The following is a 20,561-nucleotide window of genomic DNA, read 5'->3' as shown; positions in this document are numbered from 1 at the left end:
CCCCCCATTCGTTCTCCCTCTCTCTCCCTCAAATAAATAAATAAAATTAAAAAAAAAAAAAAAAACCACTTTGCATTTAGAATTGTTTAGAACTGGGCACCTGGGTGGCTCAGTCGTTAAGCGTCTGCCTTCAGCTCAGGTCATGATCCCAAAGTCATGGGATCGAGTCCTGAATCGGGCTCCCTGCTCCACGGGAAGCCTGCTTCTCCCTCTCCCTCTCCCCCTGCTTGTGTTCCCTCTCTCGCTGTGTCTCTCTGTCAAATAAATAAAATCCTAAAAAAAAAAAAAAAAAGAATTGTTTAGAACTAACTCAGCAGACTTTTGTGGATATTGTTCTCCCCGTATAGTAAGTGCCAATGATAAAAAAATCTATGTTTTTTTTTTCTTTTAGAACATAAAAAAGTATTTATCTACTGATACCTTTGGGGGCCCAGGAAGATGGTGAGAGATAGGGGTAACAAATTGCTACAAACTGGGTGGCTTAAAACAGCAGAAATGCATTCATTCAGAGTTCTGGAGGCCAGAAGTCTGATATCAAGGTGTCAGCAGAGTTGATTCCTCTGGATGTTCTGAGACAGAAATTGCCCCACACCTCTCTCCTACCTTCTGGAGAAAGCTTCTGGTTGTCAGCAATCCTTTGGTGTTCCTTGACTTACAGTCACAAGACTCCCAACCTCTGCCTCCTCACCACATTGCCACCCTCTATGTGTATCTCTCTGTGCCCAAATCTCGTGTCCTTTCTCATATAAAGACACCAGTCAGAGAAATTAAGGTCCACCCTAAAATCCAAGATGATTTCATCTCAAGATCCTTAACTAATTACAACTGCAAAGGCTGTATTTCCAAATAAGGGTGGTGATGAATTTGGGCGGGGGACACTCTTCAACCCACTGCAGGGGCATTCTGTGTTAGTAAGGGTACTACAATATAAAGAGGAGTAGTTATTTGTTGTTTTTTTTTAAAACATGTGGATTTACCAGTTCTTGAATTTAAAGTGGAAATCCAAATTATTTGGGGGAAATGCAGGTGGAAGTTATTTTGTATTAATAATTAAAAGAATTTCCTAATATACTTGTTTTGCTTTTTTCCAAAGTTTCTTTCTTTCTTTCTTTTTTTTTTTTTGTAGTAATCTCTACACCCAACGTTGAGTTCCAACCCACAACCCCAAGATCAAGAGTCTTACACTCCTCAGATGGAGCCAGCCAGGCACCCCTTGTTTTGCTTTCTTAATAAAGACTTGACCTAATTGCCTTTTTCCCTCAGTTTTTAAACATATAAAACTATATGTTATATAGTTACCACTCTCAAGTTACTTGATTATAAAACTCCATAATAGCAGTTAACATGTTTATATTTAACTTTTTAGATATTGCATTTTGATGAAAACTCTAGCTCAAATAAACAGTTTTTTTAAGCAGTCTTGTGAAACATAATCTCTTTGTAGATCTTTTTTTATGCTAGATGTTACCCATAACAGAAAAGCAAAAACCAGAATTTCTCACCTTTGCTGCTTGTGGACATACCACTCTAGTAGAATGTCCTACTTCTTTAACCATTCATTCTCAGTTCTTTTGCCACTTAAATGTGCAAATGTTTCAAATGTTCCCTTGGCCCTCTTTTCTTTTAACTCTAATACTTTTTTCCCCTGGCAGTCCAATGTCAACTGTACTATGACAACTTCCAAAGCTTAGTGTCCAGCCCAAATCTCTCTCTTGAGCTCCAGACCCACGTAGGCAATTGCCTACTGGTTATTTCCAATGAGATATCCACAGGTATTCTAAACTCAACACAAGAAAATTCTCTCCTGTTCCTCTCCTTCTAGCTATAATATACTTACTGCTTCCTAAATGTACAAAGCTGTTTTACACCCTCTAGCCGTTTGACATGCTTTTTCTTCAGTCTAGAAAGCTCTCCCTGTTCTCCCTACTCTTTGCAGACGTGCTCATGCTTGTCTCTTCCTCTGTAAAGCATTCTAGGCAGGCTTGTTCTTCTCTCAGTTCTCCAAACTAGCACAGTGTTTGGCACAGAACAGATGCTAAATAACGATTTTGCAGGTTGTAAAGAGGAGAAAAAAACTACTGTAAAGAAGATAGCCCAGGGTCTGGCCCATAAGAGATTTTCAGAAGTGTGTCCAGTTTAATTCTGGCAAAGATGCAAGAGCAATTCAATGGAGGAACATTTGCCTTTTCAAGAAATGGTGCTGAAGTAACTGAACATCCATAGGCAACAAACACTCCACCTAAACCTAAGTCTCACAGTTTATACGATAGTTAAATCAGAATGGAATACAGACTTTAATGTAAATAAAACTGTCACCCGCTAGACCCCAAGACCCGGTCTTTACTGCCCACCTGTTTGTACCCACTAACTTTGGTCTTAGGTTTTCCCCTAAGCTCTTCTTTCAGGCTTTCCTCTAGACTCAGGCACATGAAACCTGAAACCACCCCCCTCCCTCCCCCCAACTGGTGATGGCAACTGCGCTGACATAATCTCCCCGCTGCCCAGACCACCAAGACTGTTTGAGCTAAACCTGGCTCACACCTGTGCAGATGGGCCACGGTCTGACCTAGGGAATGACCTACAGTGACCTTCACCTAATTATAATACTACAATCTCTGTCCCAGGAGGAGCCTCAGCCTCATTTACATAACATACAATGTGTGTATAGGCATGTTTCCTGAAGGCACAGGCATGACCTTATGCCCTCCTCTCTGCAGGATGGCAAGGCTTCTCTATCTAAATATTCACCCTAACCCTAACCCAAAGGAACCCATTCACCCTTTGAGGGAGTCACAGCTTTGGAAGCCATTCCCTATGATCTCATTTGCTACAAATGAAAGTTTTCTTTGTGCCACAACTCAACCTGGTGCAATTTCTGACTCACCAAGGAACAAACTCATGTTGGTTCGGTTACAAAACCACAAAACCTTTTAAAAGAAATAAGAGAAAAATCTTCAGGGTCTAGGGCACGGCTTGACACCAATAGCATGATTTATAAAAGTAAAAACTGATAAATTGAATCTCATCAAAATGAGAAAACCTGCAAAAGACCAGGTTCAGGTTAAGAGAATTAAAAAACAAGCTACAGAATGGGAGAAAATAGGTGTGCCCGGGTGGCTCAGTGGGTTAAGCGTCTGCCTTTGGCTCAGCCCGGGGTCTTGGGATCAAGCTCTGCATAGGGCTCCCTGCTCAGTGGGGAGCCTGCTTCCCCCTCTCCCTCTGCTACTCCCCCTGCTTGTGCTCTCTCTCACTCTCTCCCACTCTCTGTCAAACGAATAAATAAAATCTTAAAAAAAAAAGAAAAGAATGGGAGAAAATATTTGCAAAACACTTATCTACAAAGGGTATGTATGTAGAATATATAAAGAACTCTCAAAACTCAACAGTTCTTTTTTTTTAATATTTTATTTATTTATTTGACAGAGAGAGACACAGAGAGAGAGGGAACACAAGCAGGGGGAGTGGGAGAGGGAGAAGCAGGCTTCCCGCTGAGCCAGGACCCCGATGCGGGGTTCGATCCCAGGACCCCCAGGACCATGACCTGAGCCGAAGGCAGACGCTTAACGACTGAGCCACCCAGGTGCCCCAAAACTCAACAGTTTTTTAAAAATCTAAATAGAAATGGGCAGGGGTGGCTGGCTGGCTCAGTTGGAGGAGGAGGCAACTCTTTTTTTTTTTTAAATTCAGACGGGGTGGGGGGGAGAGCGTGAATGAGAGTCGGGGGGTGGGGAGGGAGACGCAGATTCCCCACAGAGCAAGGAGCCTGGACATGGGACTCAATCCCAGGACCCCCAGATCATGACCTGAGACAGAGGCAGATGCTTACTGACTGAGCCACCCAGACACCCAGGAGGTTACAACTCTTGACTTGGGGTCATGAAGCTGTCTGGCTACATTAGGCAGTCAACACATATTTGTTGAGTTAGAGAAACATTGTGAGTGCCCCATAAGAGTTGAAACAGAAAGAAGATTCAGTTGACCCTTGAAAAATGTAGGGGTTAGGAGCATTGACCCTCTCCCACCCCCCGTAATTGAAAATCTGCATATAACTTTTGACTCCCCCAAAACTTAACTAAGAGCCAACTGTTGACCAGAAGACTTACCAATAACATAAACAATTAACATATGCTTTGTATATTATACGTATTGTATACTGTATTCTTATAATAAAGTAACCTAGAGAAAAGAAAATGTTAAGAAAATCATAAGGAAAATATATTTACAGTACCATATTATATTTATTGAAAAAAATCTGCATATAAGTGGGCCTGTATAGTTCAAACCCATGTTGTTCAAAGATCAAATGTACTGGCTTTTGGCCTCGTGCCAACAAAAAGAGCAGTACATAGACTGTGCCAGAGAGGGAGAGGGAAATAGAACACGTAAGTAGCAAAAGACCTCTTACTTGATATTTATACATTAAACATTGATGTTCCTAATTGTCTTTCACATGCCATATTTGGACCCTGAAAATAGCATTTCTAGCTATTACATTACCTTGCTGCTAGCCAGCAAGCACTTCAGTTCAATTAGTTGAATTGTGCAATTAGTAGAATGTTGCCCGTTGTAATTATTCACCAAGATCTTCCTCTAAAATTTTCAACCCAGATCTCATGCTCTGACCACCCCTTTCTTTCTTTCCAACTCCCTTCTTTCTGACTCTTGATTCCCTTTTCCTTCCTATCTATCATTTATCTTTCATTTTCAATCCTTTCTCTATCTAGCTTAAGCCATGAGCAGCCCCTCAGTCCCTTCTGACTTTACTCTCCTGCCTCAACTACATTAATGAAATTTCATTCCTACATCAGGTTGTCAAGAGTTGCTAGAGGAAAATCACAAAATTGCTCAGAGCATTGCCCCTGCAAATCCCTGGTCTCTAACCTAAGCTGGACTTTTTGCAGCCCCTAGCAGTTCTCCTGTGAACTGGCCCCCTTCCGAAGCAGCTTCCTCTCCCAGAGCAGCATTTGCAACCGTTGCCACTTTCCTCAAACTCCCTCTTTTTATGTCTCCCACCCTCACAGTAAAGACATTTCCTCCCTTTTTACTGAGAACATGCAATCATCTTAAGTTTCCAGCATCCTCCCTCTCCTGCAATTTCTCTGCATCTGCTTCCATTTCTTAGCGAAAAAGCTTTCCCCCATCCAAAGTCATTTCTGCCACCTATACTCTGAATTTGTGACCTGCTTCCTCCTCTGGTCCTTTATTCTCTCAGTTTCCCCCTTTGCCCCTGATGTTTTCCTTTTCCCCCTCATTGTCTTTAGCTAACAAATGCATCTTTCTCCCATCTTTAAAATAAAAAGAAACTATAATGGCGACAAAACATCTCTAATACACTTGCCTTACAAACTTCCCATATCTCCCCCATTTATTTTACCGTCAGGTTTAGAACTGTGAATACTTCCTAATACTACAGCTGCTGTACCCAAATCACTTGCAAATCTATATTATTCCATTTGCAAATTTCCTGAGAATGCCTGTTTATTAATTTACAGTGAGAAATAGAACTCAAATACAATAGAATGTTTGCATCTCTGTGACGCACTTATTCTGGAGAAAAAGTGTAGTATGGTTTCAGCTTATGGACTCTGGGCTTAACAGAACTGGGTTGCTCACTATTTATGTGATCTTAGGCAAGTTAATTAGGCTCTCTCAATCTCAGTGTTTTTATCTATAACACGAGGGAAGTAATTAGTGTAATCACAGCGTTGTTTGGAAGATGAAATGAGGTAATTAAAATGAGATAACTCGGGTGCCTGGGTGGCTCAGTCGTTAAGCGTCTGCCTTCGGCTCAGGTCATGATCCCAGAGTCCTGGGATTGAGCCCCGCATCGGGCTCCCTGCTTGGCAGGAAGCCTGCTTCTCCCTCTCCCACTCCCCCTGCTTGTGTTCCTGCTCTCGCTATCCCTCTGTCAAATAAATAAATAAAATCTTTAAAAAAAAATTAAAATTAAAAAATAATAAAATGAGATAACTCATGTAAACTGTTTACTTAGAACACAGTAAGTGCTAAATATTAGCTATTATTGTTGTTCCTGTTCTTCTCAAAAAGCAAATTTAGATAGGTAATTGGAAGATCACTTGGTGAAAGTGGACTTGGTTCCCAGAGGCAGTTGCTGTTCAGCTGGTTAGCGGCCTCAGGCAGTGCGTGCCTGCCAAGGTAAGTAGAGTGCTCAAGCTCAGAGAAGGTGCACTTTTACAGATTCTTCATAATCCTAATTTTATCTGGCCTCTCTGTAACATACAACACTCTTGGCCTTCCTTTTTTTTTTTTTTTAAGATTTTATTTATTTATTTGAGAGAGAGAGAGAACAAGCAGTGGGGAGGGGCAGGGGAAGAGAGAGAGAAGGCGACTCCCCGCTGAGCAGGAAGCCTGACATGGGGCTGGATCCCAGGACCCGGAGATCATGACCTGAGCCGAAGGCAGACACTTAACTGACAGCCACCCAGGCGCCCCTGGCCCTCCCTGTTTTACATTCTGCTCTCCACTGGCTTCTCTCAGTTTTAGTCCTACGTAAACAGAGGACACAGATCTCTCTTCTTCAACCCAGCCATTAAATGTATGCTTCTCTTTCCTCTTCTGCCTCTATCCATTTTCCCTAAGTTAGCTCATTTCTCCTGTGGCTTCAGCTCTCAAATATCTAATGCTAGGCAATATTCCTTTGACCTCTAACTCCATAATTTACCTATCTCTAAACAATTCCACTTGGATGCCAAATGAAATGTCCAAAATGGAGCTAGTGAGAGTCCCCTCTTTCACTGAACCTGCCCAGCTCTGGTATGCCCGCTTTTGGAGACTGAAGGATCAAAGCCAGAATCTTGGGAGTCATCCTTTCTCCTGGCTTATTAATAAGACTTTCATACATCTGTCAACTTCTTCAGAAACATTTCTTGAATTTGGCCTTTCTCTCCAACCCCACTACCGCTACCTTAATCACCATCATCATTTCCCTCTGCAATTTCTACTACAACCATCACATGTCTTCCTGCTTCTAGTCTCAGACACCTCACAGCTACTAATCTCACACCCCTCCTTATCCTCAGCACTAAAACAGTGTCAGGTACAGAGTAGACATGTGATAAATATTTACTAAATGAGGGGTACCTGGGGGGCTCAGTCAGTAAAGCATCTGACTCTTGATCTCAGCTCAGGTCTTGATCTCAGGGTCATGAGATCAAGTCCTGTGTTGGGCTCCACATTGGACATGAGCCTACTTTAAAAAAATTTTTTTTTTTTACTGAATGAATGAATAAGTGAACGAATGAATTCCTGTCCTCATGGAATTATAGTCCAGCTAAGAGATCAACATTAAACAAGTAAGCATAGCAGATGTTGGGGAGATCCCAAGTAGCATTCCTGGCTATCTCAGACTCAAAGATGGATTGGTGCCTTGATCCAGATGGGAGTCAAGTGCTGACTGACTGGGACTATATTTCATAACAGGCCCAAGACTTTAGGAGCAGAAGATAATTTATACAAATGAGACCCAAGAGAACAAACATGTCAGCTAATTCTTCTCTCTCTTAATGATGTCCCCACTAATTTATGATATATATGTTGCCATGATAATTTGGGCAGGGAGGAGTGAACTGAACTAGCTAGGAAAGTGTAGGGAGTGATGGAATAAGATGGAACAAGGTTTATTTATATGTGTTCAATTTTTAAAACTTTTTATTTAGAGATAATTTAGATTTACAGGCAGTTATAGGAAATAATATGGAGAGGGCCACACGGCTGGCATAGTCGGTTAAGCATCTAACTCTTGGTTTCAGCTCAGGTCATGACCTCAGGGTCTGAGATGGAGCCTCACATTGGGCTCCATACAGAGTCTGCTTACGAGTCTCTCACCCTCTCCCTCTGCCCCTTCCACTTGTACTCGCTCTCTCTCTCTCAAATAAGTAAAAAAATCTTAAAAAAAAAAAAAAAGAAAGACTATGGAGAGATCTTATTTACTCTTTACCCAGTTTCCCCCAAAGGTAGTATCTTACATAACTGTGCATAACTATAACACAATATCACATCCAGGAAATTGACAATATGCCTACCTTAGTTTACATGCACCCATTTGTGTGTGTACACACATGTACATGTATTTAGTTCTATGCCGTTTTATCAATATGTAGATTCACGTGAGTACCACCACAGTCAAGAACAAAATGGTTCCATTACAAAGATTCCTCATAGTATCTACCCTTTCAGTAGCCACACTACTTCCCTCCAAACCCCAGCCCCTCCTTAAGCCCTGGCAACCACTAAGCTATTTTCCATCTTTATAATTTTGTCATTTCAAGGCTGTATAAATTAATCACACAGTAACTGTTTGAGATTGGCTTTTTCCCCCCACTCAGTATAATTCCTGTGAGAGCTGTCAAAGTTGTGTGTCTCAGAAGTTGTCCTTCTTGCTGAGTAGTATTCTACGCACCACAGTTTAACCATTCATCCATTAAAGAACATGTAGGTTGTTTCCAGTTTGGGAATAGTATGAATGAAGCTGTGATTAAAATTTGGGTACATGGTTTTGTGTGAACATAAATCTTCATTTCTCTGGGAAAAATGCTTAGTTTGAGCTGCTTTAACAAAATACCACAGAATGTGTGGATTAAAGAACAAATTTATTTCTCACAGTTTTGGAGGCTGGGAAGTCCAAGATCAGGTGCCAGCATGGTCAGGTTTTGGTGAGAGCCCCCTTCCTGGTTTGCAGATGACCATCTTTTTGCTGTGTCCTCACACGGAGTAAATAAATAAATAAATATCATTAAATCAGATATGACTGAGATTCAAGGCAAAATTCAAGGACATTCATCCTGAGGCAAAATTCCTCTCCAGCTGTGAAGCTATGAAACCAGTTAAGTTATGTGCTTCCAAAATACTATGGTGGGAAAGGCATAAGACAGACATTCCCATTCCAAAAAGGAAATAGAAAAGAAACCAACTAGCACACAAATTCCATGACATTGTAATACTCAAAACCAATCCTCAGATTTGTCTCACATGATTATGAAGGCTGAAACAACCCACGATTTGCTGTTTGCAAGCTGGGGACCCAGGAAAGCTAGTGGTATTGTTCCAGTCCACATCTGAAGGCCTGAAAACCAGAGCACCAATGGTGCAAGTCTCAGTCCAAAGTGAAAAGACCAATGTCCTAGCCCAAGCAATCAGACAGGGAGATGGAATTCTCCCTTCTCTTTTTTGCTTTCTTTAGGCCCTCAATGGATAAGATGACACTTTGGGGAGAGCCATCTGGTTTACTCAGTCTACTGGTTTGAATGCTAATCTCTTTCGGGAGCACCCTTACAGACATGCCCTGAAAAAAATGTTTAACCAGATATCTGGGCATCCCATGGACCAGTCAAACTGACACATAAAGTTAACCATCACAAATATCCAGGAGTGCAATTTCTGGGTTGTATAGTAGTTATACGTATAATTTTTAAGGAAACTGCCAGGAACTAGTTTCTAGAATGATTATACCAATTTTACATTCCCACCAGCAATGTATGAGTGACTCAGTTTCTAGTTTCTCTACATTCTTGCAAGCATTTGGTGTTGTCACTATTTTCTACTTTAACCATTGTGATAAGTAGGTAGTGAAATCTCATTGGGGTTTTTTTTTTTTTTTAAAGATTTTATTTATTTATTTGAGAGAGAGAGAATGAGAGACAGAGAGCACGAGAGGGAGGAGGGTCAGAGGGAGAAGCAGACTCCCTGCCGAGCAGGGAGCCCGATGCGGGACTTGATCCCGGGACTCCAGGATCATGACCTGAGCCGAAGGCAGTCGCCCAACCAACTGAGCCACCCAGGCGCCCCCCATTGGGGTTTTAATTTTCATTTACCTGATAGCTAATGATGTTGAACATTTTCCCCTATGGGCTTAAATGCCATCTGTACATTCTCGTCAGTGAAATGTCTATTCATGTATTTTGCCCATTTCTTAACTGGATTATTCTTTCACAGTTGGGTTTTGAGAGTTCTTCATATATTCTAGATACAAGCCTTTTTTTTTTTTTTAGATTTTATTTATTTATTTGAGAGAGAGAGCATCACTGGGGGTTGGGGAGGAGGGGCAGAGGGAGAGGAAGACTCCCTGCTGAGGTTCGATCCCAGGACCCTGAGATCATGACCTGAGCTGAAGGCAGACGCTCAACCAACTGAGCCACCCAGGCGCCCCTAAATGTAAGTCTTTTGTCAGTATATGGCTTGCAAATATTTTCTCCCTCATATTTATGAAAACATTCTCCTCTTACCTGGACTTGAAAGGCTGCATTGTCTACTCCCGTACAGTCCAATGATGATCTTGAAGTCATTAAGTTCTGCTAGATTTATGAAAGCTAATCTTTTTTTAATTTTTTCTTCTTTTTTTAATATTCATTTTTAAATTTAAGTCTTCCAAAAACTGTAAAAGAAAACCAGTCTTTTTTTTTATCATCACTATACCAATGACCTAAGGAAAAAGCAGCATTGCAGGTGATTCCTATCACCATTAAAAGCCTATTGTATACCAAGTACTTGGCTAAGATCTAAGGGTGTAGAGATGAAAAGGTGTCCTCTGGTTGGGGTGCCTGGCTGGCTCAGTCGGTAGAGCATGCAACTCTTGATTTTGGGGTTGTGAGTTCAAGACCCACAATGGGTGTACAGGTTACTTTAAAAAAAAAAAGGTGTCCTCTGACTTCAGAAGTAGATTAATGGAGAGGTTAGAGAATAGACCAAATATGAAATAGACCAAATATTAACAATCTAGCATGCTAAGTGCCAAGACACAGTTTTTCCAAGGTACAACTATCATAAGTGACTAGACAGCTTGGTAAGTCTTCCTGGAAAACATCTCTCAAACCCAGTTTTTTGTTTTTTGTTTTTAAGATTTTATTTATTTGACAGAGAGAGACACAGCGAGAGGGGGAACACAAGCAGGGGGAGTGGGAGAGGGAGAAGCAGGCTTCCCACGGAGCAAGGAGCCCGATGCGGGGCTCGACCCCAGGACTCTGGGATCATGACCTGAGCCGAAGGCAGACGCTTAACGACTGAGCCACCCAGGCGCCCCTTAAACCCAGTTTAAGGAAACAAATCCTTTCCTTTCCATGGTTTACAGTGGGTCCTTTTCCCATATTATAACATATTTTCCAACTCTCCAAATTTAGCCCTACCCTCATAAATCAATAAGAAAGGCATAAATGTAGAGAAGGAGCTTTTTTGATGATTCTCTCCAGAGAGTCCTTTATAGTACTTATGTTTGTGTGTGTGTGAGACCTCCTCGCATTTTTTTAAAGGAATCTTTTCCCCCAATGTGGGGCTCCAATTCACAACCCCAAGATCAAGAGTTGCAAGCTCTATGAGGCACCTGGGTGTCTCAAGCCTGCTTAAGATTCTCTCTTTCCCTCTCCCCTCCTCTCTCTGCCATTCCCTCTCTTATTTATTTATTTGAGAGAGAGAATGAGACAGAGAGAGAGAGCACGAGATGGGGTAGGGTCAGAGGGAGAAGCAGGTTCCCCGCCAAGCAGGGAGCCCGATGCGGGACTCGATCCCGGGACTCCAGGATCATGACCTGAGCCGAAGGCAGTCGCTTAACCAACTGAGCCACCCAGGCGCCCCTTGCCATTCCCTCTCTTAAAAAAAAAAAAAAAAAGAGTTGCATGCTCTACCAACTAAGCCAGACAGGTGCCCCTGGCCTCTTGGCATTTTGCAATACCTACCACCTCCACTTAGCCCTATAACAGTCCCGAGATGGATATATCTTGGCAACCTTTGGTGTCCAATGGGGATAATTGGAATGCTTATCTCACAGGATGTGAGGATTAAATAAAAGGATAAAGTAAAGCTCTTGAAACAGTGACTAGCACGTACTAAGTATTACCTAGTATTATTATAATGAAGCTAAATCCATTCAGGTTCTAAGGCCACCTTTGCCATCTCATAAGAATAGGGTTAAAGTTACATAACAGTAAATTGGGAGAAGGCAAAGGATAGCATCTTAATTAACCACCTTATCTAACAAAAGGTGGCTATAAAGATACCCTGATATCACCACAGATGCGGAGTAGCCTTATTCTCAAATAAGAATGTCTCAGGTGTAAAAAAAGTGCTAGTCATCATCAAAGTTCTAAGGAGAACAAAAGAGTGATGAATGCAAACAAAAGCCTGGGACAGGATTAGGGCTCCTACTTCAGTGGAACATCAGGATAACTCACTCTCACTGTGTCTGAGTATACCGTTTTTCTTTCCTACTGAAGAGAAAAGTCCTGGTAAGAAGTGACTGACCACTATATAAAAGAATGGATTTTAATGTGATGAGTATCACCTTATCTAATTTTTACACTGTAATCTTGTCTTTGTAATATATGCTGGGTGCTACAACATACTTACTGTTTTAAAGATGAGGAAAATGAGGCTCAGAGAAACTAAATCCCTAGCTTACCCAGGATCACGAAGGCATTAAGGATCAAGACCAGGATCTAAACCAAGCTCTGGCTTCATACACTCTTTCTCTATACCAAGGAACCGTACTTTTTGTTGGCTTCCTTCCCTGACTTCATTATTTTTGTCAACAATCAACAGCATGAATCATTTATTTATGATTGCCCTCATTAAGGCCATTCTTCTCACTCATTTAGGTAAAGATGTTAATGTTTTTTTTTATTAGCACGAAGAGAAAATTGTTAACAAGAGTTTTGTTCCTAATTGAAATGATTCTCAAGATGACAAGATTGGAAAACATTAAGCCCGGCTTAATATAAAGGCCCACAAGCGAAGTTTGTGAGGATGTTTCAATATAACCGTAAAGAAATTGATTTTTTTTCCTCCTTCTCACTACTTATATTCATCCTTCATTTGGCTTCATCACTGTCAGTCCTGACAAAAACAATAATTTACACATAGATAACGTCAAGAACTTTGTTGTGCAATGCGGTAGCCACTAGCCACATGTGCCTACTGAGCACTTGAAATGTGCCTAATTCCAACGGAGACATGCTGAAGGTGTAAAATACACAGTGGATTTTGATTAGTACCAAAAAAGGAAAAACATCTCATTAATATTTTTGTGTTAGTTATATGCTGAAATGCTACCATTTTGGAGAAATTGAGGTAAGTAAAATAGATCATTAAAAATAATTTCACCTGTTTCTTTACTCATTAACGTGGCTTCTAGAAAATTTGTAATTACATAAGTAGCTTGTATTTGTGTTCACACTGTATTTTTATTGGACAGAACTAGTGGGCGACGAAAAAGAGGGGAATTTCATTGAAAGGTAGTGCATTTTCAGAACCTTTCTGGACGGGAAGAGAAAAGGGAGAAGACTGAAGCCTGGGCACAGTAGGTGGAATAAATACCTGATGTGAATTGCAAAAGGGGCGGGAAAGGGGGCTGCATTTTTGACTGTGTTCCTCCCTCCCTCCTCCGTGGCCGACGAGGCCGGTGGCAGAGCTTCTCCCGGAGCCCTCCTTCCGGACCAGTCCTCCCGCCAGTCCTCCGGCCGGCCGGCGCAGGGTCATTGAACACACCTGCGCGCCCACGGAGGTGCGCGTCCGCGAACCCTGGCGCTGCCTCCACGCCCCCTCCCCCCGTATTTTTATTTTCCTGGCATCAACCGTCAGTCTCGCACTTCTCTCCTGAGAACCACCGCGTAGGTCGGGCCCGCCTGGGGTAAGCGCCCCTCTCTGCCCTCGGCCCGGCCGTGGGGAACGAAATGCACCCCCCCCCCGCCCGGCCCCCGCAGCAAGCAGGGCTGTCTGGCGGCCGGGACGCCGCTTCCCGGGCGGCCTGATGAGCCGCGGCTCCCAGCCGGTCGCGAACGGGAGCAGACGCGGCGGGCGCGCCCGGGGCCTCCGGGCCGCGGGGGGCCGCTGTGACCCGCCTTCGCCCCCGCCGCGCCGAAGGCGGGGGAGCCGGGTTTTGGGGAGAATCGAAAAGCTGAGGGCAGCCGCGGGGGGCGGGCGCTCTGGAGCGGCGGGTTCGGCGGGTGCTCCGACTGCCGTCCGCTCCGCCCGAAGCGTCGAGGAACCGAGCAGGGGCCCGCCGCCCTCCTCCTCCATGAGGGCCGAGTGAGCGCGGCGGTGAGAGCCGGCCCGCGGCGCCTCCCCCGCGTCCTCTCCCGAGCGCAGCGGCAGCGGCCCCCGGCGGAGGAGGAGGAGGAGGAGGAGCATGTCGGACGGTTTCGATCGGGCCCCAGGTGCTGGTCGGGGCCGGAGCCGGGGCCTGGGCCGCGGAGGGGGCGGGCCTGAGGGCGGCGGTTTCCCGAACGGAGCGGGGCCTGCTGAGCGGCCGCGGCACCAGCCGCCGCCGCAGCCCAAAGCCCCGGGCTTCCTGCAGCCGCCGCCGCTGCGCCAGCCCAGGACGGCCCCGCCGCCAGGGGCCCAGTGCGAGGTCCCCGCCGGGCCCCAGAGGCCTCCCCGGCCCGGGGCGCTCCCAGGTACGGAGCCGCTCTAGGGGACCCCGTCCTCCTGGGCCAACGCTTCCCCACGGCCCTCCGCGCGCGCCGAGGTCGGCGCGCTGTTCCCCGCCCCCCCCCGTTCCCCGAAAGCATTCCCCGAGGGGCCCAGTTGTTAACGGGGTGGGGACGGGCCGGGAACGGGTTTGGAAGGTGGCTGCAGGAATCCTTTGTGCGCCCCGGCTGGGGGAGGGGCCCAGTGCGCGGTCTCCGAGTTCGGCCGTCCGGGGAGGAAGTAAAAATCGCCTCCCCCTCCCAGCCCTGGAAAGGGAGACCTCAGGCGAGCAACCACCTCTTTTTAATCGACTCCTTAAGAAAAGAGGAAAGAAAGCCCTCAAGCATTCATTTAGGAGGCAGGTATAGCCACAAATGAGCTAAAGCAAGTCTATTGTTCCTTTTTGCAGGCTCTCTAAAAATCCTGGCGTTGACCTTAAAATTCGTGACCGTTCTCGTTTAACTCTTAAAAACCTGCCCTTCTCATTTGGTTTTTCAGGAGATAGTAAGTTGCTATACAAAGGAAGGAATGCGTCTAACACCTCATTTTTCCTTTCTCAGAACAAACGAGGCCCCTGAGAGCTCCACCTAGTTCACAGGATAATATCCCACAGCAGAACTTGGAGTCAGCAATGGCTAAACCCCAGGTGGTTGTAGCTCCTGTGTTAATGTCTAAACTGTCTGCGAATGCTCCTGAATTTTACCCATCAGGTTATTCTTCTAATTATACAGTAAGTAGGCCTTTTTACCACAATTCTGAGTTAATATTACTGGGATAATGTGGTTATTACTGTATTTTATTATCAGTATGCTGGTGCTTTCTACTACACATAAAAACCTTTTATTATGAATTCTTTGAACTCATGAGGAACCAAAACTGATTCAGGAATATATTTTGTAGTTATCATGTTTTAAATATCAGAATGTAAATTGAGAGTAGACCTTGTCTCTTTTCACTGCTGTATTCCCAGTATCTAAATTTAGAGTATTTCTAGGCTAATACAGGATATGGTTAAGGGCGCTTTCAATATATAAAACTAAAATCTGTGTTCAGACTTATTGGACAATCTATAGAATAATGGCCTGGCAAAGCTGACTTAAAATTTGATTTTAGCAAGATAGCTGAATATTCATTTAGGGTAAATTTAGGGTAAATTAAACCATGGTTTTGCTGCAGACTAATTTGAGGTAGGCTTTTGAATGTTACACATCTGGGCTCTGTTAAAACAGAAGTGTTTCTGGTTCTAATTAACTACTGTTATGAAGAAATATAAAGGGTTTTGATAAAGTGTTTACACAGGTCCAAAGAACTTTTAAACTTTCAGATTCATCTTTGTCAGTATAAGAACTTAAAAAAATTGATCACATTTTTCTTCAGTGGGAGAAAATACAAAGCACAACTGGGATATATAGAAAGGAATGTGTCCTGGGTAAATGCATAGCAATTAATTGTATATAAGTGGGGCAGGAACCATTAGAGGGTTAAAGAAATGATGATACTTTAGCAGAAGTCTTATGTTTCCTAATTTCTTAGTTTTATTGACATTTAACACGGAATAGTGTACATAAAGGTTAGCTCAAAGTTTCACGAAGTGAACATTTAGGCAACCAGCATCCAAATCAAGAAAAGGAATGTCATCTGCATCCCGAAAACTCCTTCCAACCCCTTCTAATCATTACTGCTCTCCTAGGTTAGTTAACTATTTTGACTTAACAAATTTTGCCTGTTTTCAAAGTTTATATAATTGGAGTCCTACAGAATATCTTTGCACAATTTTATTGAACATCTAAATTAATCCACCTTGTAGCTCATAGTTGAAGGTGACTTACTCTCCTAGCATTCCACTGTGTGAATATACCACAGTCCCATTTGTCTTTTTTTTTCTTCTTCTTCTGCTTTGTCTCTTGATAAACACTTGAGTAGTTTCCACTTTTAGGCTATTGTGAATAGGGCTGCTAGTCTGTCTATCCATGTCTTGATGGTTATTTGCCCTTGTTTCTGTTGGGTACATACCTAGGAGTGGAATCACAAGGACATAGGGTAGCCAACTCTTCTCCTCCCCCCCCCCCCCCAAAGATTTTACTTTTAAATGATCTCTATATCTCTACACCTAATGGAATCAAAGTGCCCTGGTAGCCAACTTTAAGAGAGACTGTCAAATAGTTTTCCAAAGAGATGTTCCAGTGTACATTCTGAGTAGTGTGTGATTTCCAATTGCTCTGCTTCCTTGTCAGCATTTGGAATTTTCTGTTAAGTTTAGCCATTTTGGTGGGTGTGTGGCATCTACTTCTGGTTTTAATTTATATTTACCTGTTAACTAACGGTGGTACACCCGCTTTGTTACTTCTTGGGGCTGGGGGCCAGTGCTTTCCTTCCATTTTTTGAAAGGAAAGGTATGGAAAAGCTGTATTTTATGTTTCAGAAACTCCATGCGTCTTAGACTGCCCAGGAAAAAGCTTTGGGGCTGGGAAGGGGAAAGTATAGGCAAGCAGGAAGAGCAGTTGATTTGGGGTGAAAGGGGCTGTCAGTCATGTAAAGTAGAAGTGAGAACAGCTTGTATTTGGCTCAGGAAAGGAATGATTAGAGAGCTGTGAGTAGTTGAATAAAATAGTAAAGAGTACTTACTTTCAAAGAGCCACAAAACTTTTCTCTTTGTCTCCCTATTTACCTGGGCCATTTTATGATAGGAGGGATGCAATTTTTTTTTTTTTTTTCAGAGTCTGTACTAAACTAGTTTACATAGTTCTACATAGTTCAAGTGACTCCTGGGCTACAGAGCAGTGTATTGAGCCACGTTCACTTACTTTGAGCCACTGTCCTCTGTTAGGCATTCCTTGATATCCTCTGTTAGATCAGCTGCTTCTTTGTTCAGTCCGCCAGAGCAGATTGCATACTGGGAGCCCATGACTCATGTGTGGCCTGCAGGTGTATCTTTTTGGGGGGGAGGGCACCTTTTAATAAGCTACCAACACTTAAATAGATGTTGCAAATCTGAATTTTCTGGTTTCTCTTGAAATCCTAATATGTGTTTGTGCCAGACTATTTATTTATTTATTTACTGAGAAAGAACGGGAGCCCGAGTCAGGGGAGGGACACAGGAAGAGGGAGAGAGAATCTCAAGCTCACTCTGAGCTGAGCATGGAGCCCGAGGCAGGGCTCAGTCTCACCACCCTGAGATCATGACCTGAGCTGAAATCAAGTCAGATGCTTAACCAGCTAAGCCACCCAGGCGCCCCCGGACTGTTAACTTTGATAGAGCAAAGATTGTCTGGAGCTGAATGGACGCAGCCCCCTTAGATGGAATGTGTGAGCTCTAATTGCTCACTGGCTTGTCTCATTTGTTTGTATTCCACCTTGATTCTATAGTCATTCAAGCTTGCTACCTCTGCCCTCGTGCACTGTCTAGTCTTATTCATTTACCCTTTTACCCTCTGTCAATGCTAAGCATTTTTCTCTGTCTACTTAGTCACAGAATAGCAATATCCTTGTTTTTCCCTTGACTCTTAGGATAAGGTCTTGTTGTGAGGGAGACTTCTCTTTGTAGTAGCCATAATCCAGAGTTAGCTATATTCACTCACTCATTCAACAGGAAGTTGGACAATTACCACTGGAAATATAGCAGTGAACAAAATGGACAGAAATGCCTTGAATCTGCTTTTATATTTATAAGAAAATCTGGGTATCTTTGAGTTGGATCTCTTCACAAGAGTTCATGCTTTTTTTTTTTTTTTTTTTAAGGTTTGAGAGCGAGTGAGAAGGAGTATGGGGTGGAGGGGCAAAGGGAGAGGGAGAGAGAGTCCCAAGCAGACTCCGCACTGAGGGCAGAGCTCAACACAGGGCTCGATCTCACTACCTAGAGATGATGACCCGAGCTGAAACTAAGGGTTGGCTGCTTAACTAACTGCGCCACCCAGGCACCCCAAGATTTCATGCTTTTTTCTAAAAAGCCTTTATGATAGTCTTTTGTTGTGCTTTCTTAACCCTTCCAAAATTCTGAACCCTTTTATCTTAGAGTCCTTCCTGTAATCCCACTGCTAGAATTTCTTGCTTTCCGTGCCTTCTTACCAGGGAGTTGCTGTATCTATCTACTCCTGCCCATTGCTTCTTCCTGATGATAAACCATTACATCTTGAATATTTAATCACAGCTCACTTACAAGAACCAAAAATTCTACATAGGAATTCATAAAGCATTTATTAAGGGGCGCCTGGGTGGCTCGGTTGGTTAAGTGTCTGCCTTCAGCCCGGGTCATGATCCCAGAGTCCTGGGATCGAGCCCTATATTGGGCTCCCTGCTCTGTGGGGAGCCTGCTTCTTCCTCTGCTGCTCCCCCTGCTTGTGCTCTCTCTCTGTCAAATGAACAAATAAAATCTTCAAAAAAAAAAAAAAAAGGCATTTATTAAGAGACCAAAATCCCCCCCCCATCTCTTCCAGCTTTTTTCTAAGAACATTCCCCTCAAGTTACTGCCTGTTTGTGTTCTGCCTTTCAATAGTGATGTTCTCCAAAATGTAAAAGTTAAAAGTATTCACGGTTAGTATTTACTTCTCACTGTTCAAACCTCCGCTGACTGATCCCCCTAATTGAATTGATACTACTTTTTGTGACCTTTACTGGTGCTCTTTGGGTCTGAAAATCTATTGTTCTCTCAATCCCTATCCTAGTAGACTTTGACCACAGTATGATCTATGCAGTGTAACAAGTTCCAGTGTGTCAGGTCCTGTGCTAGGGGCCAAGGGTACCTTTTCAGTCTTTTAGAAGTTTCTCTTTATAAGAACTGAATAGTTAAGATACTAATTTTAATTTTTTCCTCTCTGTGCATAGTCTTTCACTTCCAGGACTGCAACCATTGTTCTTTCAGGTTTCAACGTGTAAAATTATTCTGTAGCATTTGCTTCTGTGAGCACCTCTCCTTTTTCCTTTGGGCACTGTGGCGGTTCTTCATCCTTGCAACTTGCAGATCATTCCTTCTCTCAGATTGTAGTCCCTGAGGTTCTCTTTTTTCCATTTTATTACCTGCCTTGGTGATCCTATCACCTAGAATCTGACCATTGCCTGTCTACTGATACCTGAAATCTGATTCTCCCTCTGAACTCCTGGCTTGTGTTTCCATTTGTTTTGACTTGTTCATGAGGATCTCCCATTGAAACTCAAGTATAAAAAAGAATTTATCTTCTGCAAACTTTTTTTTTATACTCTAACTAGCTGCTCAGGCTAAAAAAACGGTGTGTTGACTCACATTTCTTTCACACTCTTGCCCCCTTCAATCCAGTTAACTAAAGTAGTCTTGATTATTCCACCATCTAAGTGTCAGATTAGTTTCCTTTTATTCCTGCTGCTTTAGATCTCTAGCAACGCATTCAGAGTATCTTCCATGAAAAGTATGTTTTCTATCTGATGTTCCTCCTAATATCTTGTCAGAATTCTAAGAAAAATACATAAAACTTTAAATATTCCTCAGCTTGCAAGCCATCTAACTCCACTTTAAAGACTGACAAAATTTGTACTCTAAAAAATCTGGTACTAGAGAAATAACTCAAACATGTTAGAGTCCTCGTCTGTCCACAGTATGCTGTGCTTCCTTTTTTGCTTGAAACAACAGGCTCTGGTCAATTCCCTGTCATTGTTTATTTTTAGTTATCTCTACACCCAACCTAGGGCTTGAACTCACGACCCTGAGATTGAGTCACCTGCTCCACTGACCCAGCCAGGCACCACCTTGATCAATCCCCTGTAATGCTTACAATTAGAGCAGCTCTGCTTTCCTTTTTTACTTTCAGACTTCAGATTTTCTTTTTAAAGATTTATTTTAGAGAGCGTGCACACATGTGCACATGCGAGCGGAGGGAGGAGTAGAGGGAGAGAGACAATTTCCAGCAGATTCCCTGCTGAGCAGGGAGCCCAGCACGGGGCTCTACCTCACAAGCCTGAGATAATGACCTGAGCCAAAATCAAGAGTCTCATGCCTAACCAACTGAGCCACCTAGGCGCCCCCAGACTTCAAATTTTCTTACAAGAGAATTGGTCTTATTGAAAAGACTACAAATCAGTGTTCCAGACTGCATTTTTGCCACAGTGGATGACATTTGATAGAAATCAGACATTAATACCTTCAGTTGGGACCTGTAGGGTTCCTTCTTTTCTCTTATTAA

General features: G+C 43.1%; 1 protein-coding gene across 3 annotated transcripts in view; it reads left to right on the top strand.

Annotated features, from left to right (window-relative positions):
- Positions 1–13,483: 13,483 nt before the first annotated feature.
- The window catches only part of PAIP1 (poly(A) binding protein interacting protein 1), a 31,742-nt gene continuing 24,664 nt past the window's right edge, over positions 13,484–20,561 (top strand). The window contains exons 1-2 of one of the 3 annotated variants that reach the window (XM_006729715.3): positions 13,484–13,633; positions 14,973–15,142. In XM_006729715.3, the coding sequence (XP_006729778.1) occupies positions 15,044–15,142 (99 nt within the window). In that variant the 5' untranslated portion in view covers positions 13,484–13,633; positions 14,973–15,043. Of the gene's footprint in view, positions 13,634–13,875; positions 14,400–14,972; positions 15,143–20,561 lie in introns of those variants that run through there. The other 2 variants (XM_081826081.1, XM_081826082.1) reach the window with 2 other exon arrangements.

Source organism: Leptonychotes weddellii, chromosome 7 (genome assembly GCF_054177405.1).
Source record: "Leptonychotes weddellii isolate Sample4059 chromosome 7, ASM5417740v2, whole genome shotgun sequence".
Classification (NCBI taxonomy): Eukaryota; Metazoa; Chordata; class Mammalia; order Carnivora; family Phocidae; genus Leptonychotes; species Leptonychotes weddellii.
This window is presented reverse-complemented; position numbering and strand designations above follow the sequence as displayed.